This window comes from Thamnophis elegans, chromosome 16, assembly GCF_009769535.1.
Source record: "Thamnophis elegans isolate rThaEle1 chromosome 16, rThaEle1.pri, whole genome shotgun sequence".
NCBI lineage: Eukaryota > Metazoa > Chordata > Lepidosauria > Squamata > Colubridae > Thamnophis > Thamnophis elegans.
Window position 1 is genome coordinate 29,082,190 of NC_045556.1, and position 25,853 is coordinate 29,108,042.

A 25,853-nucleotide genomic window follows, 5' to 3' on the forward strand; every position below is an offset into this window, starting at 1 on the left:
ATGGATTACATATATGAGAGGATGTAAAAGAATAGACCCGGATAACACTTTGTTTATAAAATATGTCAAAATTTGTAATAAAAAATAAAAACATTTTTTAAAAAAGAATCGGAAACAGGAATCATCCATCCATAATCTCTTGCCCGCTTCATACTTTAGTTGCTATGCTTTGAATGAAGAGGGGTAGAAGGAAAAACAAGTCAAAACAACAAGAAAGAAAGAAAGAAAGAAAGAAAGAAAGAAAGAAAGAAAGAAAGAAAGAAAGAAAGAAAGATCTACCCATTGTCTCTTGCCCGCTTCGACACCTCAATGGCTATCCTTTTTTTTTACTTGTCTCCCCCATCCAGGAAGGGATTTAAAATGGATCCCCAACATCTTGAATTGAACCCAGCCCGCAGAACAGTGGTGTTACAGGGGCCATTACCCATGCTGCTGCCACACTCTGCACCAGCTGCACCTTCTGTATGCTCTTCAGGGGCTGCCCAGGGGCTGCCCTGTGTAGAGTGCATTACAGTAGTCCAGTTGTGAGTTGACTAGGGACTGACTGACGGAGCACAGGGAAACGTGGTCCAAGAAATATTGCTTTCTAAAGCCACCTGATCGATGACCAGGACTACCAATGCACCCTACAGAGAAAGAACAAGATCTGACACAATCCGAGTTCTCGGAAGATCCCAGTTTCCAGTATTACAAAAGAGGAAATTTGGGGGACTTTGAGATATAATCCCGGGACCGATTACATTTTGTTAATCATTGGCCTTATGAGTGTTTTTAGATATTTTGGGATATTGGAATTATGATGGAATTAAGTAATCTGTTAAATCCGTTAAATTCTTAAAATAGTAAAATATGAAAGATTCAGCAGAGGACCACAAACGTATTGTATAAAGAAACATTCTCGATGTTTAAACGAATTTCTGAAAAAAGCGAGAAAGAACCATAAAGAGAGAACAGTATTGTTGAAGTTGGAAGATTAGGATTTAATGGTATTATTACTGTTAGCATTTTGTAAAAAGGATATTGGCCCAGTCAACACTGCCCACAAAATATGTGTGATGTGAAAGGAAAAACTACAAATAAAACATACGTACATACATACCATGTTTCCCCGAACATAAGACAGGGTTTTATTTTCTTTTGACCCCTGAAATAAGCACTTGGTCTTATTTTGGGGGGAGGTCTTATTATTTTTGAAGTGCAGGAGGCGGCGAGCGTGGTCACCTCGTGGCTGCTGCTGTGTTGCAATATTTTTGGGGAGGGCTTATTTTTTGGGAGGGATTATTTTAGTGCATGAGCTCAGATGCCCCATTGGACTTATTATATGGGGAGGTCTTATTTTCAGAGAAACAGGGTACATACATACATACATACATACATACATACATACATACAAGAGGTGGTATTCAGCCGGCTTGGACCGGTTCACCCAACTGGTAGCGCCGAACCCCAACTCCAAAATATCCTATGTAGCCTCATTTTTGAAGCCGCGTGCTGGCTGCGTACACGAGGTGCATACGCACACAACGCAAGCATGCGTGCATTCTCACAGTTGCAAACCGGTGATAAACCTAAGTGAATCCCACTATGCATGCATGCATGCATACATACATACATACATACATACATACATATATAATATAACAAAGGAAGCTGTGGACACTGCCACAGAAGGTCTCTACTGACACACACACACACACACACACACCGAGTGAAGTTGTAAGCCACAAACTTTTTCTGGTTGACATATGATGGGAAGCCAGCCTACAACAACTCATTAGTGTACAAAGACGATTCATCAAACTGTAGCTTATTGCAAGGGAGTTGATGACCTTCCTTTGAAGAAGATCTCAGAGTAACAACAGAATAACAGAGTTGGAAGGGACCTTGGAGGTCTTCTAGTCCAACCCCCTGCTTCTCATACCATTTCTCAATCTCAAGTGGGTTGCTCTGCCCACCCCCAAAAAAACCTCTTGAGGTTTACGGCTTCTTCTGTGAGCAGATTAATTTAGGCACACCCAGCTGAAACAACTTCCTTTGTACAGCGCCAAGAAGAAATTGAGTGTTAAACGTCCAAATTCTGTTGGGATTTCTTTAACCCAAATCCAGACTGGATTTGGAAATCTTTGTCTTTGAGGGACTAGGGGGCCAAGATGGCAGCTACAGTATTTATAGACCTTCCTCCAAAATTATCACTTGCAGAAGCCATGGGCAGGAACTTCCCCATTTCTCCATCACCATTAATGTTTTGAAGTTCTCCTCTTTCCAGGATTCACCATCGTTGGTCAGATCCAAACATTTCAGAATTCAAGAGAATATATCCCTTTTGACAAGAGTCTGGTTTAACATCCAGTGGTCGCTTGTTCCTGGACAACTTCATCATTTCCATCAACTTAGATCCAGGATGGCAAACCTGTGGCACGCTTGCCCGAAGTGGCATGCAGAGCCATGTCACCTGGCACGCGCACCATTGCCCATTCCTCTTCTGTGTTTCTGTTGTGCATGCGCGCGGCAGTGCCGGAAACTGAAAGAGCTGATCTTCCAATTTCTGGCGTACGCATGCGTGCTGGTATCTGGAAGACTACCCTGTTTCCCTGAAAATAAGACCTCCCCAGATAATAAGCCCAATCGAGCTTTTGAGCGCATGGGCTGAAAATAAGCCCTCCCCTAAAAATAAGCCCTGCCTGAAAATATTGCAACACAGCAGCAGCTGTGAAGTGACCATGCTCACTGCCTCCTGCACCTCAAAAATAATACGACCTCCCCAAAAATAAGGCCAAGCGCTTATTTTGGGGGGGTTCAAAAGAAAATAAGACCCTGTCTTATTTTTGGGAAAACACGGTAGCTGACTGGTGCGCGTGCACGCACCAGAAATCAGAAGTTCCTTTCCTGGTGCGGGCATTCCCCCTGGGCCGCTCCTCTTCCAAGTTGCGGCCCCGATGAGTGCGTGGGTGCACTCCTTTTTGGCCCTTGGTGCCGAAAAGGTTCTCCATCCCTGACATAGTTGCTAGCCAAAAAAAATACAAAAAAATAAATAAAAATGTTTTCCTGAGCAAAACAGGCACACTGGCTTTTGAGAATATGCCGGGGATCCTCCATCCTTCCCCAAACACCGCAAAAACTAGAGAAAACCAGCCACAGGACATCAGGAAAGAGGTCTTATGTTAACATCTCCAGCAATGTTCTTTTCTTCTCCAGGTTGAGCAGCTTTTTTATGGCTGAAAGTTCTTTGTGATGGCTGATCAAAATTAAATTTAAATCCATTGAGGTTGGGTGGTTTATTTTGGGGGGGGGGGTTCCTGTTATCTGGAACAAACGTGGAACAATTCTACAAATCTACAAAGTTTCTTCCATGCTTCTTTTCAAAGAGAATTAAGAAAACATTCAGGCCAGCTGACCATTTTATGGCCCTGTTCACGTTCTGCAGAAGTTGGTTTAGCCATAGCTTGTCCAGCAAGCCGCATCTGCCCTCATTCACGTAACATTTAATCCTGATTTATAAACCATGATGACTGACTAGGTTCAGGGAATCTGCTAAGCCCAGATGAAACAACTTGTAAACTACGCTTGATCTCAGCCAAAAGTGACTCATAAACCATATAAACTTAAAAACCATCCTTGAACTGTCAACCACGTGAATTCAGCCAAGGAAGGCAATTCAGCAAATCACAGTTTAATGAAACCAGAGCTCAGTGCAATGGGCAGATGTAACCAGTTTAATCTTGGGTCTGAAAAATATGTGTAACATAGATACACAGACCTTCTGATGTTAGTCAGAGGCCAAAGCTGTTGATTTTCACCAGAAGAGGAGAAGACGACACCAGTGGTGGGATTCAGCCATTTCGCACCTATCCAGGAGAACCGGTTGGCAACTTTCTAAACAGTTCGGAGAACCGGTTGTTGGAAGAAATCTCCTTTTGTTTTTTTCCCACTTTACAGGGCTAATCCTGCAAGGAAGGCAGGAAGGAAACATCCTGGTGTTGTTTCTAGCCTCATCTTTGCTGCCCTGCTCACAGAAACTGCCTCTCCGGTTAACCCTGATTACATTGTAACAGCTAAGGCGAAGCGCCCATCGACGTGAGTGACGTAGAGTTGGTCACACCCACACAGTCACATGATCACCGAGCCCTGCCTACCCAGCAGGTCATTAGGGCAGAGAACCGGTTGTTAAATTATTTGAATCCCACCACTGAAAGCGAGGATAGGGTTTCCTGTCTGAGCAGGTGTCAACTCCTAAAGTTGTCATGGTGAGGGAAGGGGCGGGGAGGAGCGCACTCCATGCACACTTTGGCTAGAGTCGGATCTTAGATTACTGCAGTAGGTTTGGGAGGGGTGCGCCTCATTGGGGAATGTGATTTATGACACAGACTGAGGGGAGGACAGGGGTAAAACGAAGCTCAGATCTGACTAATGGTGCTCCTAATAAATACTAGTTTTGTATTGAAACTTGGCTCAGGACTCATGAATCAATTAGGACATTTTTAGGAAACCTGACAGCAGGTGTGGGTCTGTGGGCCACTGATGGACCACGAGAAAATTTTGGTGGTCTGCAGAAAAATTATTTGCATTTTTTAAATATGGCACTAAATACTATTTATCTTTTTAAAAAAATTCATATCGGTGGTCCACGGGATTTAAAATTATGAATTGAGTGGTCCCTGAGGTCCGAAACGTTGGTGACCCCTGGCCTAGAAGACCTCCAAGGTCTCTTCCAACTCTGTTATCCTGTTAACGTCGCGTTAAGGAAGTCCTGGTTTTGCCACAACAACAATGCACAGCCTTCAAGAGCACAAGAGAAGAAAGTTGACCAACCAAAAGTCCTCAGGTAGGACAACCCTTTGCTCATCACATCAAGGGCTCCATCTGTGAGGACAATGGCTGTTTTCCCCCTCCAACATTGGACAGGTGAGACAGAGATAACCGAAGGCCAATCTTTCCGTCATATCCCCCCTGTCCATCCTCCCGGGCCTTAGAGCAGAGGCCAACTTTGGTTGGGACTTTTATCTCTGAGACTTCAACTCCCAGATTTCTCCAGCCAAGCATGGAATTCCAGGAGTTGACGTTCTCTCATCTTCACCCTTCGGGGTTGAGAAACACGGCTGCAACTCGCCAAAGACCGCTACTCCTGTTGTGCCATCAGAGCGGGCAGCAGAGTCGGACAGTGAGGAGGCTGGGGAGGAACATGGGCCAGTCCTGGGGACTGAAGAAAGCTCAGATGAGGGCTCTGTGCCAGAGGCAGAAAGGGAGCTAGAGAGCAGAGAGGCAGAGGAACAGCTGGAGCCTGTTCCCAGTGTGCACATGTGCAGAGCTGCCAGAAGACAAGAACAACTAAGAAAGCAGGGTCGACTTGGGAGTAAAGCCTTGGAGGTGATTGGCCCCTCCCATGGCAAACAAAAGAGGAGTGAACGAGGAGGGGGCTTTTGCAGGAAACAATTCATTCCTTCGGTCATTTCAAGAGTGGAAAGTTCTGTTTGTGACTATAAGAGACTCTGTGCCAAGTTTTGCCTTGCCCTGCGTTTGCAAACTAGTTACTTGGCAGCTCTCCAAATGAGATAAGGTTCGTGTGGATAAACATTCCTCGGAAAGACTGTTTTACTAAGCCTCGCTGACTGTGAATGAAAGGAATTCACAGCCGTGTAAATTGGGACCAAGACTCTGCTTCGTGCTTTTGAAGGAAGCCTGGGTCAGAACAGCTCGGTTTGAGTCCCTCAAAAAAATAGTAATAATCACTTACCTGGAGCACTCTCTTGGTTAAACCCGTTTTTTGCGCAAGCTGCTTCAAGTCCTTGGCATCCGGGTTGTGGTTAATTGCAAAATAGGATTTCATTGTCCGCAGCTGGTGATGTTTGAAGGAAGTCCGCATACGTTTGGTCTTTTGATTGCTGGGGTAATGCTGGTCTCGATCCAGAGGGCTGCCGTCATTCTCATTGCAACTCAGGGCTAAGAGGGCACCAAGGTGGAAAAGAAGCAGTCAGCACAATGTCCAGGCAGGCGGGAAGACCCCCCTGTCTGGGCTCCCAGAATGTCCTTCCGCCCCCGCCCCCAGCAATCAAGAGAGACCATCAGGAAAAGATTTGGGCACAACCATCCATGGCACCACTCAGCACCCAGCCCAGAAGGGACTTAGCAATTTGGTCAAATGGTGAAGCTAAAAAACCAGGAGACTGTGAGTTCTAGTTCCTGCCTTAGGCAAGAAAGCCAGGGGGATGTCTCTGGGCCAATCACCAGGAGGCTGTGAGTTCTAGCCCCACATTAGGTAAGAAAGCCAGGCGAATGACTTTGGGACAATCACCAGGAGCCTGTGAGTTCTAGTCCTGCCTTAGGTAGAAAAGCCAGGTGAATGACTCTGGGACAATCACCAGCAGCTTGTGAGTTCTAGTCCCACTTTAGGTAAGAAAGCCAGGTGGATGATTTTGGGATAATCACCAGGAGCTTGTGAGTTCTAGTCCCACTTTAGGCATGAAAGCCGGCTAGATGTCTCTGGGCCAATTACCAGGAGGCTGTGAGTTCTAGTCTCCCTTTTAGGTAAGAAAGCCAGGTGGATGACTTTGGGCCAATCATCAGGAGATGGTGAGTTCTCCAAACTACTCAAAATTTCCGCTACCGGTTCTCCAAACTACTAAAAATTTCCACTACCGGTTCTCCAAACTACTCAAAATTTCCGCTGCCGGTTCTCCAAACTATTCAAAATTTCCACTACCAGTTCTCCAAACTACTCAAAATTTCTGCTACCAGTTCTCCAAACTACTCAAAATTTCTACTACCGGTTCTCAGAACTACTCAAAATTTCCGCTGCCGGTTCTCCAAACTATTCAAAATTTCCACTACCAGTTCTCCAAATTACTCAAAATTTCCACTACCAGTTCTCAGAACTACTCAACATTTCCACTACCGGTTCTCCGAACTACTAAAAATTTCTGCTACCGGTTCTCCAGAACCTGTCAGAACCTGCTGGATTTCACCCACGTTAGATGGCATTTAAACCCAGATTCCGACATGCATGATATAATCCTGTCGCTTGTGCACGGATCTCTGCCTGTGAGACACCCCACCCCACATACACACAGCTTCACCTTCGCTTCCTTTACAAAGTGAGCTGGGAGTGGGGGTTGAGTGGGGATGGGCTGAAGTTGGACAGAGGGCTCTTGCTTTCTGCCACTGTTTGCATGTATTTGTATCTTCGGTTGTGTTCTCTCTCTCTCTCTCTCTCCCTCTCTCTCTCTCTCTCTCTCTCTCACACACACACACACACACAGAGAGAGAGAGAGAGAGAGAGAGAGAGAGAGAGAGAGAGAGAGAGAGAGAGAGAAAGAGCCTCATGCCAATCTTACACTTGGCGCTCCCTTTCCAGACCCCCAGGAGAAGAAAAGAATGGCTTTGCCAAAAAAATAAAGAAAAGAAAAGAAATGTTTTAACGCACTTCAGCTTGTTCAGCGGCATGGCACAGCTGCAAACTCCCAACTCCACTCCAGCCTCAATAGGGAGAAAAAAAAACTCATTCAAAACCTCCCTTCTTTGAGTTCCCCTCTGCAGGATGAGAAAGCAGCCCATTAACTAAGTAAAAGACTGCTTAAAGGGAGGGAGGGGGAAGCCCTGAGGGTGAGGGTAGGGGGAGGACGTCCCCACCTGATGGAAAAGTTGACCTATAATTTGAGGGAAGAATAGAGCAGAAGGTTTGAGCTGCGCCCAGAGGCCCAGGCAGAAAACTTTCAAAGTACGTTTCTCTCCGTCTTTCCAGGCTGTTAAAAATCCAAAGCTCTTTTAAAAATAAATGCATAAAACTCAAATAAATAAATTTGAGTTTATTTCCTCTCTCCCAGTCCCCTTCTCCAGTAACTAAACACAGTTAAACCCCAAGAACCAAGAAACCCCTTGCCAAGAATTAAAAGGATGGTGTCGGCCATTAACTAGAAGCTCTTCCTTTTCCAAAGCAAGTTTAAATTAAGATATGCAATAACTACTGTAAGGATAAAGGTTCCGTCGCACATCTGTGCTAGTCATTCCCGACTCTAGGGGACGGTGCGCCTCTCCTCTTCAAAGCCAAAGAGCCAGCACTGTCCAAAGAAGTCTCCATGGTCATGTGGCCGGCATGACTCAATGCCGAAGGCCCACGCAATGCTATTCCCTTCCCACCAAAGGTGGTTCCTATTTTTCTACTTGCATTACTTTTGAACTGCTAGGTTGGCAGAAGCTGGGACAAGTCATGGGAGCTCACTCTGTTATGCGGTGCTAGGGATTCGAACCGCCAAACTGCCGACCTTTCTGATTGACAAGCACAACGTCTTAGCCAACTTCCTTAATATCTATTGAAAAAAAGGCATATACGCCTTTTAAAAACTGCCATGCACATTTGCCTTTTCAGGGGTAGCAGAGAGGAAGAAATCCTGTTCTTTTGGGATGTGATGTGATCAGAACTAAATTTTCTACAACTTCCTGTCTGTGTTCCAGATTTTTGAACGGGAGGAAAGGGGAAACCCCATGCAGAGCTTCATTGGATTCACCTCCCTTGATAATTATTTACTCGTTCTACCAAAAGGACTAAAACCTCAGGAAAAGAGAGAGAGAGAGAGAGAGGGAGGGAGGGAGGGAGAGAGAGAGAAATATCTCTCATGGGTGTTCTAATGCGTGAATTATCGATCCCACTGTCTCAACGTATCTGCGCAAGCTTTTAAAATTGTCCTTCATCCGATTATCTGATCTACTTCTGACAGGGACCTGAAAACTGGTGCAGTTAAGTCAAGTGCAGATCAGAAATTTGGAAATTCTGAATTAAATCTGGATCCCAAATTCAGGAGTCAAAATCAACCAGTTGCCCTTCAGGGGGGGCTCAAGCGCTGCAAAAATACCAGAATATTTCCAGACTGGGCAGAAATGGAAAAAAAAAAAAAACCTCACCAACAGCTTGGTAAAAGCAACCCATCATGCACAGCACACCACTTCCGAATGGGCTCCATCCTTGCTCACAAGCAGCATCAATAACAATAAAAAGCGAGTAATGTTTTTTAGGACGTAATCTGAGGTGATCGCAGAGAGAGAGAGGCCGTGGTGAATGCAAGAGGCAAAGCTCAGATTTCTTGCAAGGTCCCAGGCCTCATTGAGAAAAAGAGACCCCAAATATTCGGAGCCGTGATATGAAAAGAACAGGGTGGCCCAGGGATGGCCACAGTGTGGCCCATTAAAGTGATCCTTTTAAGTCATCCTTTCTTACACCTCACCTTTGCCTTTAAAATGGTAAAGGTTCCCCCTCCCACATCTGTGCTAGTCGTTCCTGACTCTAGGGGGTGGTGCTCATCTCCCTTTCAAAGCCGAAGAGCCAGCGCTGTCCGAAGACTCTCCGTGGTCATGTGGCTGGCATGACTCAATGCCGAAGGCGCACGGAACACTGTTACCTTCCTATCAAAGGTGGTTCCTATTTTTCTACTTGCATTTTTTTTATGCTTTCGAACTGTTAGGTTGGCAAAAGCTGGGACAAGTAATGGGAGCTCACTCCATTAAGTGGCACTAGGGATTCGAACCGCCGAACTGCTGACCTTTCTGATCAACAAGCACAGCGTCTTAGCTACTAAGCCACCGCTTCCCATACGCCTTTACCTTCACCTTGCCATAAATAACCAACAGTTGCCTGAAAGTTGTTTGATCGTTGTACACAACCTCCGGACACAACTTTTCATAAATGCTCAGGAGCTCTGTGCCAAAGCTTGCCCTCTTGATCGAAAAGCGGACAAAAACCAGAAAATTAATTCACCCTTTTTTTTCTTCTTTCCAGCTCACATTTAGGAAAACCCCAATTTAAAGTTATCCATGAACGAAGGCAATTTCTTGCAGCCAGCTAAAGCAAACCTCCACAGCAGCTTCTTTACTTAGGAGAGCATTATTTGAGGTGTTTTGTTTGGCGTAAAGCATGAGCTGGGGGAGGGGGGAAAGAAATTAGGCAGACCACACACCCCCACCCCCCAGCGCAGAGGGTCTGCATGGACGCCAATTTGGTGCCAGATTAGTTAAGTTGATCTTTGTCGGTGGCTGAAATCAAGAGTTTTATTTGACCCGCAGGCAGCTGACGCCACTGTGTCACGCAATGTTCCTAAACACTCCCTGGGGACGGTATGGCACTTGAGAGACACAGTGAATTTTCCAGTGTGTGTGTGTGTGTGTGTGTGAGAGAGAGAGAGAGAGAGAGAGAGAGAGAAAGAGAGAGAGAGAGAGAGAGAGAGAGAGAGAGAGAGGATGAAACTAATCAAACTTATATAACCCTAGTATTAATATACATGTTTGTTTTAAAGTAGTTATTCAATATATCAATGTGCCATTTTAACGCCAATGGTAATATTATTTAAGCATACATAAAAAGATAAAAGTTCCCCTCGCACTTATGTGCTAGTCGTTCCTGACTTTAGGGGGCCGGTGCTCATCTCCATTTCAAAGCCGAAGGGCCTTCGCTCTCCGAAGACATCTCCGTGGTCATGTGGCCGGCATGATTCAATGCCAAAGGCACATGGGACACTGTTCCCTTCCCCCCAAAGGTGGTTCCTATTTTCCTACTTGCATTTTTATGTGCTTTCGAACTGCTAGGTTGGCAGAAGCTGGGACAAGTCACGGGAGCTCACTCCATTTCGTGGCGCTAGGGATTTGAACCGCCAAACTGCCGACCTTTCTGATCAACAAGTTCAGCATCTTAGCCACTGAGCCACCTTGGATTAATGTTACATTAATCAAACATGTATAATCCTAGCATTAATATACATGTGCATTTTAATGCCTATTGTAATAAAACCATTGGCATTAAAATGTACATGTACATGTATATTATTGCAATAATACAATAGCAGAGTTGGAAGTGACCTTGGAGGTCTTCTAATCTAACCCCCTGCCTAGGCAGGAAACCCTATACCATTCCAGACAAATGGCTATCCAACATCTTCTTAAAGACTTCCAGTGTTGGAGCATTCACAACTTCTGGAGGCAACTTCTGTTCCATTGATTATATTATTTAAGCAAACATAGTAATACCATCATTTAACCTCTAATCTTTCCATCTGATTACTGCTTATATTCTATTAGTTAAAAATTATATATGCTAATATTCCCCCCCCCCATTTCTTATTTCTACCTCTGTTCTAACTTCTAGTCAGGTCACCGTGACTTATCCTAGTGTTAATACAGGGTCTTTAGCAATCGAGAGCAAACACCAAGCGTAACATTAAAATATCGCCCGTTAACAGCGCGGGAGAACAAAGATAGTGGCTGCTTCTAAAAGTTAAATAAAGCAAACCTCTGCAGCTTCTCCAAACGTGGTGTCATTAGGACTGATCCCTCAAATGTCACAGAGAGGAGGGGAGTCAAGCTACACATTTTCCAAAGCCAGACAAGGAATAATGGATGGAAACTGACCAAGGAGAGATTCAACCTGGAAATAAGGAGGAATTTTCTCGACAGTGAGGACAATGCACCCATGGAACGGGAGTTTTGGAGCTTCATCCCTGGAAGCTTTCAAGAAGAGACTGCCATCTGTCAGAAATGGTGCACGGTCTCCCACTTGAGCAGGGGGTTGGACTAGATGACCTGCAGGGTCCCTCCCAACTCCGGTATTCCATATTTTAAAGAAGGAAAAGGTCATGCAAAATCTTAAGGATGCGGGTAAGGACTCTTGGCGGCACCCAATCAAGATTTTACAAGTCCAGGAAGATCGATAAACCGAAGGCCATGAGCCGAACGAGAAATATTTAACTAAAAACGTTGGAAGGATGGGCTGAGTAGCAAATGGGCAACGTTGCCTCCTTCAGCTGGCATAAATACTTTCCCCCCTCACATCCATTCACAACGATAAACCCCAAAAGTCACCTCTTCTCTAAATTAATGTGCTGCTTCTGCTTTCAATTCTTAAGCAAGTAGATCTCCTAACAGATGTGAGATAAACATCAGGTTGCATGGACACCTATTTCATACCTATTCACACAGTCCTTCCAGAAGACGATACAATCAGCACCAAGCCAGCAGAGTGGACTTCCCAGTTCTTGCCGCACCTGGTGAGCATCGGGGCAGGACATTACAAATCCGATATGGATTCTCTCCCCTCACTCACCTGCAAAGGGCAAGGTTCCCCTCACACACATATGTGCTAGTTGTTTACGACTCTAGGGGGCGCTGCTCATCTCCGTTTCAAAGCCGAAGAGCCAGCGCTGTCCGAAGACGTCTCTGTGGTCATGTGGCCTGCATGACTCAATGCCGAAGGCACACGGAATGCTGTTCCCTTCCCACCAAAGGCGGCTCCTATTTTTCTACTTGCATTTTTTAAATGTGCTTTCGAACTGCTTGGTTGGCAGAAGCTGGGACGAGTCACGGGAGCTCCCTCTGTTACGCGGTGCTCGGGGTTCGAACCGCTGAACCGCCGATTTTTCTGATCGACAAGCTCGGCGTCTTAGCCACCAAGCCACTGCATCCCCTTTTGGATACCAATACAGGAGAATATTTGTAGCTCGGGGTTGAAATGAGGGGTCCTTGGTGCTCTCTGAGCTTGGTGGTTATCTTGCAGGCGTTTCATGACCCAACTAAGTAACATCATCAGTGCTAGAAGGGAGTGGGGTTTGCTGGGAGGAGGAGGAGGAGGAGGAGGAGGAGGAGGAGGAGGAGGAGGAGGAGGAGGAGAAAGAAGAGGAGGAGGAGGAAGAGGGGGAAGAAGAAGAAGAAGAGGAGGAGGAGGAAGGGGAGGAGAGGAAGAGCAGGAGAAAGAAGAGTGGGAGGAGGAAGAGAAAGAGGAAGAGGAGGAGGACTGTGGGGTCCTTGGTGCTCTCTGAGCTTGGTAATTATCTTGCAGACATTCCATGACTCAACTAAGTAACATCATTCATCAGTGCTAGAAGGGAGAGTGGGGTTTGCTGGGAGGAGCAGGAGAAGGAGGAGGAGGAGGAGGACTGTAGAGCCCTTGGTGCTCTCTGAGCTTAGTGGCTTGTTTGCAAACATTTCATGACCCAACTAGGTAACATTATCAGTGCTAGTGCACCTGGATACAGAGGCTATATGTTCCTATATAGCCTCTTCCACTATGCAGAGCCCTTTTTGGCCATGAAGATGCCGTGAGGGTGAGACCCGTGTGGGAAAGGGCTTCTTTCTATGCAAACGGTGTGTCTCTTTAGGCAACCAGACCCCGTCCCGCCACGCCCATAGCTAGAGTGGCTCTCTAACCTCCATGGGCCCTAGGATAAGTTAGTCTCCCAATGTCCAGGACTGGACATTCACTCCTAGCTGCCTGGCTGTAGACTTACCCTGACAAAATTGCTTAGGAGGGGTGGGCCACAGTCTTCCAGGGAGTTTGGGGGGGGGGGGTGCTTCTACATTGGGGGCCAGAAAAATAGGTCTCAAACACCAAACCATTGAAATGCCACTGTCAATCACTTGAGCCTTCACATGGGGAGGGGAGGGGAGTTAAGAAAACAACCCCAACACTTCCAGGCTCACCCTAAAGGGAGCAGCTTTGGTGCAATTGAGGAAAAGCGACCTATGAGATTCAATTTCCCACCGCCACCATCAATCTAGAATCTCTCTCAAGGATCTACCAGCCTGTTGTGGCCTGCCAGCTGCTAGCAGAGCTGGCGGCAGACTCAGACAATGAGGAGACTGGCGAAGAACATGGGCCAGTTCTGGAGCCCGGGGAAGGTTCTGATGGATGCTCAGTGTTGGACGCAGAGATAAGAGCCAGGGTTGCCCGACATTTCCCAGCCATCGGAGAGGCAGCTGCCTTTGGAGGCTGAGATAAATGGGGAGGGGGGACAGCTGGCGCCTGTTCCCAGATGCAATAGCAATAGCAATAGCAGTTAGACTTATATACCGCTTCATAGGGCTTTCAGCCCTCTCTAAGCGGTTTACAGAGTCAGCATATCGACCCCACAGTCTGGGTCCTCATTTCACCCACCTCGGAAGGATGGAAGGCTGAGTCAACCTTGAGCCAGTGAGATTAGAACCGCTGAACTGCAGATAACAGTCAGCTGAAGTGGCCTGCAGTACTGCACCCTAACCACTGCACCACCTCGGCTCACGGATGCACAGAGCTGTTTGGAGAGGAGAACAACGGAGGACAAGGAGTCAATTCGGGAAGCAAAACACACTAGGACACAGAATGGTCCCTCCCTGGCTGGGGAATAAATAGAAGGAAAGGGGAATGGTGGTCGTAGAAGACAACAGTTCAGATTTCTGAAGATTTTGCTCATGGTGTTTCGTGCATCCAAAGGCTGCTTGTCAGAACTTAATTTGCAGCCTTTTGGGGGGGTGGGGGGGATACTTGCAATAATAGCAAGGAACTGACAAGGTCTGTTACTGCCGTTAACTTCTTGAAGGACTATTGCCTGGACTTTTCGGGGTGTGAATGTCATTAATTCCCAAGAGGTAAATAAAGTGGTTTTTTTCCGTTTCTTGCTTCTGCTAAGCTGGGTCAGAACACAGCCAAGTGCTAGAATCACCGGGGAGGCCTCCTTTCCCCCCCCCCCACCAATCAGGAGAATATTTCCTGGCGGCCAAAAACCGAGCGGTCCCTATAAAGAGACTTCTGACTCAGAATTGGCGTGCCTTCAGAAGTTGTAGCTACTCCAACGCTTTAGAGTTTCAAGAATTTGTCTGGAAGTCCATAGAGATTCTCCGTCCTCCAGGTCAGTGGTCACCAAAAAAGTGGTGCGTGGGATGCTATTCGTGAGAAAGTTTTGGTGGTCCGCAGAAAAATTATTTGCATTTTTTTTTATATTGCCCTAAAGGTGGCACAGTGGCTATGACACTGAAGCTTGTCCATCAAAATAATCAGCAGTTCGGCGGTTCGAATCCCTGGCGCCGCATAACAGGGTGAACTCCTGTGACTTATCCCAGCTTCTTCCAACCTAGCAGTTCGAAAGCACGTAAATAAATGCAAGTAGAAAAATAGGAACTACCTTTGGTGGGAAGGGAAGAGCGTTCCGTGCGCCTTCGGCATTGAGTCATGACCACGGAGACGTCTTCGGGCAGTGCTGGCTCTTCAGCTTTGAAACAGAGATGAGCACCGCCCCCTAGAGTCAGGAACGACTAGCACATATGGGTGATGGGGACCTTTACCTATATTGCACTAAATCGTATTTATCTTTTTTAAAAATTCACATTAATGGTCTGTGAGATTTAAAATTATGAATTTAGTGGTCCCTGAGCTCAGAAAGGTTGGTGACCCCCTGCCCCAGGTCATGGTTGTCCCAAAGGTGCTTTTTCAGGAGACAATTGGACTTTACGTTTTTTTTTCCTTTTTTTAAAGACATTTTGCTTCTCATCCAAGAAGCTTCTTCAGTTCAGACAGGATGATGGTGGGCTATGAAAGGATTGATATTCCTATTTGAATATAAGGACTCAACAATGGAAGGATTTTTTTTTTATTCCTACTGGTAAACCTCCAAGTGCCTCAAGGACCCTCTAAAAAAAGGATGCAAATGACCAGCTGTCTGGAAGGAATATAAATCCTTCCATTCTCCACTATCCAGAGAGTTGAAGAAGCTTCTTGGATGAGAAGCAAAATGTCTTCAAAAGAAAATAACAAGTACCGGTAAGTTCCTAAAAAAAACACCTTTAAGATATTTGTCCACAATTGGTGTAGGGTCTCCTGCTTGAGCTGGGGATTGGGCTAGAAGACCTCTAAGGCCCCCTTCCAGCTCTTTTATTCTATCCTTCTTCTATTTCTTTCTGTTATGAATCTTCTTACCCTGTGAGATGGGACTTCCCCCTTGGGCTTTATATGACCTACCACGACTTCCCCACTTCTCAGTAGCTCCCCAGAGTTTCTGTCCAAGAGAGGGCTAGAGGTATGCTGGCTGGAGAATTCTGGGAGTTGAAGTCCACAAGTCTTAAAGTTGCCAAGTTTGGGAACCACTGCTGTAGAGAAACAGCCCAACCTCTCTGTCTCTGTCTCTCTTTCTGTGTGTGTGTGTGTGTGTGTGTCTCACACACATACACTTACTTTAATGTATTCTGTAGCCAAGTTGGTTCGAATTGGGACAAATCAAATGAGGAATAATAGGTCACTTGAAGGAACTCAAGTGAAATGGTAGATTTGGGGAAAGCTTTCCTTGTCCTTTCTGGATAAAGGGGGAGTGGGAGTTTTCTCAATAGGCCGGCAAGGCTCTTCTACCCCCCCCCCACAAGAAAGAAGCCCAGGAGGGGGGGAGATTTTGGGGGGGGGGTGCAACCCTAGAAAAGTGGGGAGGGGAAGGAGGGCCGTTTTCCATTGGATGAGGAAAACAGGGGAGGGGGTATGTCTCTGAATTTCTGTTCTTCCTGGGGGAGTTTGCTGCGATTTGAGAAAGGGTTTTTTTGAGGATTTTTTTAAAAAAAATAAAACAATGGGAAAGAAGAGATGGCTCTGAATTCCCCCCAACAAGGAAATAAATAGAGAGAGAGAGAAAGAAAGAGAGAGAGAGAGAGAGAGAGAAAGAGAGAGAAAGAGAAAGAAAAAAGAAAGAAAGAAGAGTGAAGGAAAGAAAGAAATAAAAAAGAGAGAAAGAAAAAGAGAGAACAAAAGAGAGAGAGAGAGAGAGAGAGAGAGAGAAAGAAAAAAGAAGAGAGCAAGGGAAAGAAAGAAAGAGAGAAAGAGAAAGAAAAAAGAAAGAAGAGTGAGGGAAAGAAAGAAAAGAGAGGGAGAAAGAAAAAGAGAGAACAAAAGAAAGAGAGAGAAAGAAAAAGAAAAAAGAAGAAAGCAAGGGAAAGAAAGAGAAGAGAGAGAAAGAAAGAAAAAGAAAGAAAGAAAGAAAGAAAGAAAGAAAGAAAGAAAGAAAGAAAGAAAGAAAGAAAGAAAGAAAGAAAAGTTCCCAAATGCAGAGGAGGGGAGCCCCCGCGCAAACCGTTTGGGACAACGGAGGAGGTGGGGGGGGGACAATCCTTTTGAAATCCGGGCCCCCCTCCGAAGCCGTTTTTCCGCCTGTCAGACTCGATTCGCGTCCAGGAAAACGGCTCCCGCGCGCCTTTAGCCTGGCCAACAAAAACGGCCCGGTCCACTCTCCCGTTCTTCAGCTGCATCAGTCTCCCATCCAACCTCTCCCCTTCCCCTTCCTCCTCTCCTGCCCCACCCCCGCGACCCTCAGTTCGAGCCCCCAAATTGCCGGGGAAAATGATAGAACCAAGATGCGACTCGCGTTCGGATACGGGCGCAATCAAAGAAAGTGCTTTAATTCCTTCCCCGGGTTTGCAATTGGGGTAGGGGGCTTTCACCTAACAGCACGCACCTCACTCTGCTCTCTATTTCGCCCTCCCTGTCCCAACTTTACTACGTTTGGGGCGGGGGGGGGTAGAAGGTTGGCGGCCGGTTGCCGAAGAATAAACTTTCCCAGGTGCGGGGCGAGGGAGCAACTGCTTAGAAAAGGGGTTGATTTCCAGGGGACGAAAGAAAACAAATAATTCCTTACTCCCCACTCCCCTCCTAATATTCGGCACCGGATCCCCCTCCTCAATACATTCCCTCTGCCAATAAGACACGCATTCTCGCCGAGGTTCAGACGCCTTCAACCGTGCCGGATCCGCAACAGGAAAAAAAATCATAATAACACCTGTCCTTTCTTAGCTAAGAAACTCCGGGTGACGCTCCTGTGCCCCCCAAAATAGTCTCCAACCCTACGCGCACGACACACGGATGAATTGCACACCCCAATTGCACAGCCCGAAATTCCCCGCGAGCCACCCCGGGGAAAAGCAGGGGAAACCTCTCCGCTCGGCCCCGCGATAGCGCGGCCAAGGTCAACCCCGATCCCGACGTGCAGGAAACGCGACTTTCCTCACGTCCCTGAAGCCCGGGATCTCCACCCCAGCGCCCCCGCCCGCGGCCCAGCCCGTCTCTAAAGCAGCGAAGACCCCGCAGCTTTAGCGCCCAAGCTGAGAGAAGGGATCCTGTCTCAAAACTCCCTCGAATAAGCGGAGATCCGCTGTTCCGAACGTGGGAACGTCCCAGGCCCAGGGCTGTCTTAACGCATGTGGGCATGACGAGCAGAGGGGCCCCAGACTAATCTGTGTATGTTAACCCTTCAATGCACCTTGTATCCTATAAATACAGCAATGTATTCATTACATTTAACTATATTTTTTTTAAAAAAGTAATAGGTAAAGGTAAAGGTTCCCCTCGCACATACGTGCTATTCGTTCCCGACTCCAGGGGAGGGGGGGTGTTCATCTCCGTTTCAAAGGCTGTCCGGAGAGTCTCCGTGGTCATGTGGCCGGCATGACTTGCACGGAACGCTGTTCCCATCCCACCAAAGGTGGTCCCTATTTTTCTACTTGCATTCTTACATGCATTTCGAACTGCCACCTTGGCAGAAGCTGGGACAAGTCACGGGAGCTCACTCCGTTACGAGGGGCTAGGGATTCGAACCGCCGACCTTTCTGATTGACAAGCCCAGCCGTCTGAGCCACTGACTAACGTGCCAATTATATGTTTAATTTTCACATTTTTATTCCTGGGAGTAGTTGTCGTAGGGACCCCAGTAGTAACACTACTTTCCCGGGGACCCCATAATGCTGTTAAAGGCGTCCTTGCCGAAGCGCGCAATTTCAGGGCGAGTTCAAGGCCCAGGCGCAGAGCAGGGGATGACGACGAGGAGGTGCCCGGGTCCCCCCCCCCCGCGAAAAAAACTCCAACAGGCTTGTTCTCCCCAAGCCGCCAAGTCGACAAACGGGGGTGTCCCGGACGCGCGACGGCGCCTTCCTCGCCAAACGAAGCCTGGCGCAAAAGCGGATCCTGTTTGCAAAACCGGGAGGGCGCAGCGCACGGTTTTTCCCCCCTCTTTTTTTACCTGCGTTGTAGGCAGCCAGCTCGGCGCCGGGTCCCGGGCTCTTCCGTTTCCTGGGCCGCCCCTTCTGCACGGTGCCCACGCCGTTGTAATAGGGCAGGCCCAGCGGGGCGGCGGCCCCCAGAGCGGGGCCCTTGCCGGCCACCCCCTCGGCATGGTTGAAGTGCAGCTGATACTCATCCCGCAGCAGCGCCTCGAAGTGCAGGCGGCAGTAAACCAGCCCGTCCTTCATGCCGAAGTGGTCGCCGGTGGTGAGCATCTTGGCGCAGGTGGAGCAGGTGAAGCAGTTCAGGTGGTAAACCGAGTCCCGGGCGCGCATCACCATCTCCGAGGCGGAGATGCCCAAGTGGCAGCGAGCGCAGCGCTGCACCGAGAACCTCCTGCCAGCCAGAGAGAGGGAAGAGAGAGAGACACAAAAAGGAGAGAAACCTTTGAGGCCTTCACCTGAACAGGTGCACAGTTCCTCCCTGCCTTTCTTTGGGGGGGTAAGAAAGGGAAGTGCCCTCCACCACGCGGGAAATGACCCTGCCCCTCGCTCTCTCCCAGCCCCCCCCCTTTCGGAAGGCGCCCCCCACAAGCCGGCTGCTGGGCCAGGTGAGCCGGCAGGTATGTCTTTATGAAGACCGAGCCGGGGAGCTTCCAGCCCGCTCTCCCGTCCCGTCCCCGCAGGCCAGACCTGCCCCGTCCCCTTCCCCTTCCCAAGCTCCTTACCTGTAGTAGTCTTCCTTGCAGTAGATGCTGCCGTCTTTGCTGAAGCAGGTGAGCTCCGATTCCAGGTTCAGTTTACACTCGCAACACTTCAGACAACGCATGTGCCACTGCTTGTCCACCGCCAGGAGGTAGTAGCGGTCCGAAATCTTTCCCCCGCAGCCGGCGCACAGGGCGGCCCGTTCGCTGCTGACCGACGGCATAGCGTGCTGCGGAAAGAGGGGAGAAAAAGCCGCGTTTACCGCGAACGCCAACGCTGTTCGCTTCACCTGTCCGGCCCGGGAAGCCTTGCCTGGAAATGCCTAAACCGGGCGAGGGGTGGGTGGGGCCCGAGAGCCCCTAAATCTTTTCTCCATCTTCCCTGGCTCTCTTCTCACAACCCAGGTCAGGTCAGAGCTGGGCAGAAGAGGCCGCGTTTTCAGATCCGGGTAGCTGTAAAAATCCTCGCTCCAGTTTTAGGGGGAATTCAGCCTTTCTGCGTGTCTACGAAGCCGAAACTGGGGTGTGTCTGTGTGTGTGAATTCGGGGCTCGAGTTAGCGGCGTTGTCTTGAACCCACTCTGTTTCTCTCTGCGCGTATCTCGCCGTAACGGACTGTGCCACCGAAAAGGGGGAAGGGGGGACGCGTCGGGAAAAGCGAAACGGTGGGGGTGCGGGGTTGGGATTTTTTTTAAAAAAAAACCCAGTAAAATAAATAGGGGTGCAAATCCTAAAAGTGACAGTTTCATCTCGCTCGGAACTCCCTTTTCAACTCTTTGAAGAAAGCAAAAATTAGTAATATTTCCTTTTTTAAAAAACACACACACCAATCTAATAAATATTCTCCTGCTAACAAAATAACGGCCGCTCGCGTTACTCCTCGGAGATTTCCCCATTGTTGCTGCTGCCGTTGTTGTTGTTTTAAAGGAAAAAATGAAGAAAATTTAAGCGGGTAGGAGTGGAAGGAAGGGAAGGGCGCTTCGTACAGAGCCAAGCCCGTGTTTTTGCGCGTTTCCACGACAGAAGCTAAGCAGGCATCACTTCCGAAGAAGCGCAAAACATCTGGCTACAATCAGCCCTGCCTGAGATTCTAACCGACTTCAGCGGAAATTTGCCCCGAGCGAACTCACTTGGAGTTCCTTCCATACTGGAAGCTTCCGCGGAGTTTAAGTTTGAATTTATTCGAGGTGGATTTTTTTCCTCCTTCTGCCTAAATAACCAAGCTGGTCGAAGGATCTTTTTTCCCCCCTCTTTCTTATAAAAATATTTTAAAATGTAAAATTTTAATTTATCCAACCCCATTTCGGCAGGTATTGGGGGAGGAAAATTCCCTTCTTCTGTCATCTTTCTTTTTTAAATAGGACAAATAATTATTTTAATTAGAAATGGAAGAGACGGGGATTTTTTTAAATAGAGATCCCTAAGCATCGGATTAATTTTATTTTTCCTGCCAAAAAAACAACAACTGTTCCTCTAATTTGAAATGAGAAAGTGGGGAAATCTTTTGAAAATAGATTTTAATATTTGGAAGCGGGGAGCTGGTTGTCCTATTATTTAATTCCTGCCGGAATAGTTAGAAGCCCAAGCTCGGAACTCTGCAAAAATAAGTGAATAGATTTCTTGGGTTCTCTCTTCAAAGCATCTCTGCAGGGGAAAAAAATGCTAAGGGCAAAAAATAGCAGACTCATGGGGGGGGGGGGAATTATAGCAACAACAATAATAACAGTAAAACAAAAAAGAAAAGAAAAACGGGGAAAACTGTTCTCTTCTCTTTCCCGACTCCTGTGTGCCAAGAAATGTCGAAGAAAAATAAGACAACGCGGATGAAAAATATTTGAAAAAGGCCCCTTTTCGTTCAACTTCGAAATAATGTCCCCAATTAAATAGCATTTCACACCATGCATTTATTTATACACAGATTATTGTTGACAATGCTATTGTTATTTTTTTCGCCACTATTTAAAAATATTATACACGGCTGGAAGGCGCTTTACCGGGTAATGTTCATTTCTCTAATTCAAACCCCCGAAAGCAAAGGATTTCAAGAAGTGGGAAATAAACCAGCGCAAAAAAAAAAAAACCCCTCGATAAATGCTAATCCCCCTATTAAAATGTTGCCGACCGAGGCCACTTAGTTAAGCAAACACATTCAAAGCAAATTGGGGGGGGGGAAGGAAGCAAAGCCCGTAGATAGACAAGAGACTTAGATTTGGGGAGGTGGGCGATTGTAAATGAAATTTTTAAAGCATCGTAATTAAAAAATAAAGCCTCTCTCTCGCCAAGTCACTTTTCTGGCTGGGTTGAAGAAGGTGGGCTAACTTTGCCTTAGTTATCCACCTGAATTGACTTAATTTTATGTCTTTCAGGCGGTGGGGGGGATATAACTAGAGAGAGGAGCAGAAAAATATAATCGTTAATCAAAAATGACTTTTAGGGGGTAGGATTTGGGTTCTTAAAAACCGAGCTTCTTCCGCTTAAAGTCTGCGAGGAACAACGGCTTCGCTTCGGCTGGAAATTTTCCAGATTGAATCGCTCCCAGTTCCGCGGCTCCGCGACCCTTTTTCCTCCCTTCCCCCCTACCCAAATCCCGCAAGGGTCCGTATTTCGTTGGAGGTGCCTTCTCGGGAGCTTTTGGGTCCGCGACTGGGGGCCGAGAAGCCGAGCCCCTAGCCCGGCGTCTTTCCCCGCCACAAAGTGGGGCTCTGGGCCTGCCGCCGCCGCCGCGAGCCCTACCGTTTCGGTTTCACCACGGTCGATGACCGAAGTGATGGCGGGCGCCTCTCCTTTGCTCCGCCGGTCCATCTCGTCGATGACGCCCTGCATCTCGGAGCCGGCTAAGCTGTGGAAAAGCATGGCCGCGCCGGAGGCCCCGCGCCTCTCCGCCGCTCCCCGCGATCGCCGCTTCTGGCTCCCCGGTTACCGGAGGCGAGGCGGTGCCATTCCCCGGCCCGTCCGGCCGCCCCGTCTCGCCTCCTCTTCCTCCTCCGGCTGGCTTCTGTTTCCAGGCCGGCGGAGAAACGAGGGGTGGCACGGCCGGGCTCAAAGCATCGCGGGCTCCAGGCCCGCCCGCCGGACCGGGCGCACGGACGGCGGACGAGGTACGGGCGGCCGCCTCCGCTTCTCCCGGTGGTGCTCGGGACGGCTCCGGTGGTGGAAGAGGCCTAGGCGCTGCGGCGAGCGGAAAGGGCCGGATCCGCGCAAGGAGGGAGGCAACCGGGAGCAGGGCCGCCGCTGCGCCTCCTCCTCCTCCTCTTTCTCCGTCAGGCGCGGAAGTGGCGGCGGTGGCGACGGCAGCTGCTGAGCCCGGCTGCCGCTTCGGGGACCGAGGCAGGGGGGCGGGAACGCGAGGCTGGAGGAGGGGGAGGACCGGGAGGAGGAGCCGCGTTCCGGGCAGAAGCCGCCGCAGTCCCAGCCCGCGCAAGGCTCCGCGCCTTTTCTAGCGCCGCTCTGACATCACGTCGGGCAGGGCGCCCATTGGCTGCTCCCCGCCCGCCCGGCTCCGTCCACCATGTGCTCGTCGGTCGCCGGCTCGGCCCGGGAAGGGCGAAGGCTCCCCCGCCGCCTGGGGAACCGTCCTCGCCTTAGTCGGACGGACCGCGCCGTCCAGGAAGCCACTTTGCTACCACCGCTCGCTCCCTCGCCACTCGGGCATCGCCGGCGAGGAAATTGTTCTTCGCAGAGACGTCCTCCCCTCCGATCTCTCTCAGGAGGTTCATTGGTCCCTGTCCGCCCCCCCCCCACACACACGCCCCCTTTTGCTTCCTTTCTGCCCGCAAAGAATGAGGCAGACTCCCGTCCCCCTCGGGTGGGAAAGTCGCCTTCTCACCTCCTTTGGAGACTAAGTCAGCGAGAGGCAACTGCGGGGGGAAAGAATAAGTGGACTCTCGAAAAGAAGGAAGGGAGGGAGGAAGGAAAGAGAACGTAGGAAGGAAGGAAGGAAAGGAGGGAAGAAAGAAATAAAGAAGGAAGGAAAGAAGGAAGGAAAGAAGTGAGAGTGGCAGGGAGGGAGGACAGAAAGAAGCAAGCAAAGAAGGAAAGAGAACGTAGGTAGGAAGGAAGGAAAGGTGGGAAGAAAGAAATAAAGAAGAAAGGAAGAAAAGAAGGAAGGAAGGAAGGAAAGAAGTGAGAGTGGCAAAGAGGGAGGGAAGAAAGAAAGAAGGAAGGAAGGAAGGAAAGAATGTAGGAAGGAAGGGAACGACGAGGGAGGAAAGAAAGAAAGAAGGGAGAGAGGCAGGGAGGCAGGGAAGAAGGAAGGAAGGAAAGAGAATATAGGAAGAAAGGAGGAAAGAAAGAAATAAAAAGGAGAGGGAGGAAGAAAGGAAGGAAGGGAGGGAGGCAGGAAAGAAGGAAAGAAGAAGGAAAGAAAGAGATCGTAGAAAGGAATATGGGAAAGGAGGAAGGAAAGAAAGAAAGAAAGAAGAGAGAGGCAGGGAGGCAGGAAAAAAGGAAGTAATGGAGGGAGGGAGGAAAGAAAGAAAGGAGAGAGGGAACAAGAGAGGGAGGAAAGGAGGGAGGCAGGAAAGAAGGAAAGAAAGAAAATGTAGGAAAGAAGGAACCCCCCCCCAGTGAAGGGGGCGTGGCCATCGAAAGACCGCTCCAGTTCTATCGTTCCGAAGGCGGTGGGGGCCGAGAGCCTTTTCTGGCCCTCTGGGGGGGACGGACGCGCACACATCAGCCCCCCCCCCTTAGGAAGCTGGCCCTGCATTGGCACAGCTTTGGGGAATGGAAAGCATTGGGTGAACCAGGGCAAGGTGGCTTTTTGGGGGAGGGGGGTTGAGGGCGAGGACAGCCTGGGGGGAGGGGGGAAAGAAGGAGGGACCCCAGTCCCGCCCATCGTTATGGGTTTGTGTGTGTCCGTGTGTCCGTCCCACTTTCCCTCCCCACCATCAGTATTCGAAGCCGGATTTAAAAGAATTGTCTCCTTTTTTTGCTTTCTAAAGCCTCTTTTTGCGCATTTTAAAAAAGGGGGGGCTGGGCCCCTGCCCCCTTATTCCCCCCAACCCACCCCTAGGCACAGACATTCAGTGAGAAACATGCACCCCAGATTCCCCGCCCGCTCCCAGGGCCGTCTTAACAGCATTATGGCCCCCGCCCCGGGGCAAAGCGGTCTACTGTGAGCCCTATAGCAGTGGTCTCCAACCTTGGCAACTTTAAGACCTGTGGACTTCAACTCCCAGAGTTCCTCAGGCAGCTTTGCTGGCTGAGGAACTCTGGGAGTTGAAGTCCACAAGTCTTAAAGTTGCCAAGGTTGGAGACCACTGCCCTATAGGACAACTACTCCCAGGAATCAAAATGTAAACGGTTGATAAAAGTAAACACATATTTGCATGTTAGTATTAACTTTTTTAAATGCCGTAAAATGTAATAAATAGGTTGCTGTGTTTATAGGATACAAGGTGCATTGAACGGTTAACATACACAGATTAGTATGTTTTTAAATTAGTATTAATTTTTAAAATATGCAGTAAAATGTAATAAATATGTTACTGTGTTTATAGGATAGGTACAGATAAAGGTTCCCCTCGGACATATGTGCTAGTCGTTAACGACTCTAGGGGGCGGTGCTCAGCTTCAAAGCCGAAGAGCCAGCGCTGTCCGAAGTTGTCTCCTTGGCTATGCATGACTAAACACAGAAGGAACTGTTCCCTTCCCTTCTTTTATTTTTTTTCTCCCCTCCTTTCCTTCCTTCCTACGTTTTTTTCCTTCCTTGCTTGCTTCTTTCTTTCCTCCCTCCCTCCATTCTCACTTCTTTCCTTCCTTCTTTATTTATTTATTTATTTCTTCCCTCCTTGCTTCTTTCTTTCCTCCCTCCCTCCATTCTCACTTCTTTCCTTCCTTCCTTCTTTCTTTATTTATTTCTTCCCTCCTTTCCTTCCTTCCTTCCTACTTCCTACTTGCATTTTTACATGCTTTCGAGCTGTTAGGTTGGCAGAAGCTGGGACAAGTAATGGGAGCTCACTCCCTTAGGGATTCGAACCGCGGACCTTTCTGATCCACAAGCTGAGCATCTTAGCCACTGAGCCACCAAACTACTCAACAACTACTCACAAGAATAAAAATGCAAATGGTCGATAAAAATAAAACATGTAATTGGCATGCTAGTATTAATTTTTAAAAATGCAGTAAAATGTAATAAATATGTTGCTGTATTTACAGGATACAAGGTGCATTGAAGGGTTAGCCTACACAGATTAGTATGGGGGGCACTTCTACTCGTGGGGGCCACGGGCAAGGGCCCATCAGGCCCAGGCGTTAAGACAGCCCTACCCCTCCCCTTCTCCTTGGGGGGGGGGGAGAGACAGATCCAGGAAGGAGGCCAAGAGACGGTGGCCTGTTTGGTTCCGATCCAGGGGGAGAGAAGCCAGCGACCGGTTTCCACTGAAGAGCGAAAGCCTCCCCC

The 25,853-nt window shown here is 48.4% G+C and overlaps 1 protein-coding gene across 1 annotated transcript in view; it reads right to left on the reverse strand.

Annotated features, from left to right (window-relative positions):
• Positions 1-22,818, reverse strand: part of LOC116519399 (LIM/homeobox protein Lhx2) — a 34,233-nt gene extending 11,415 nt beyond the window's left edge. The window contains exons 1-4 of the mRNA XM_032233252.1: positions 22,187-22,818; positions 19,479-19,684; positions 18,771-19,147; positions 5,732-5,937 (exon numbers count right to left, since the gene is read on the reverse strand). Coding sequence (XP_032089143.1) covers positions 5,732-5,937; positions 18,771-19,147; positions 19,479-19,684; positions 22,187-22,306 — 909 coding nt within the window. The 5' untranslated portion in view covers positions 22,307-22,818. The remainder of the gene's footprint in view (positions 1-5,731; positions 5,938-18,770; positions 19,148-19,478; positions 19,685-22,186) is intronic.
• Between the last annotated feature and the right edge of the window lie 3,035 nt (positions 22,819-25,853).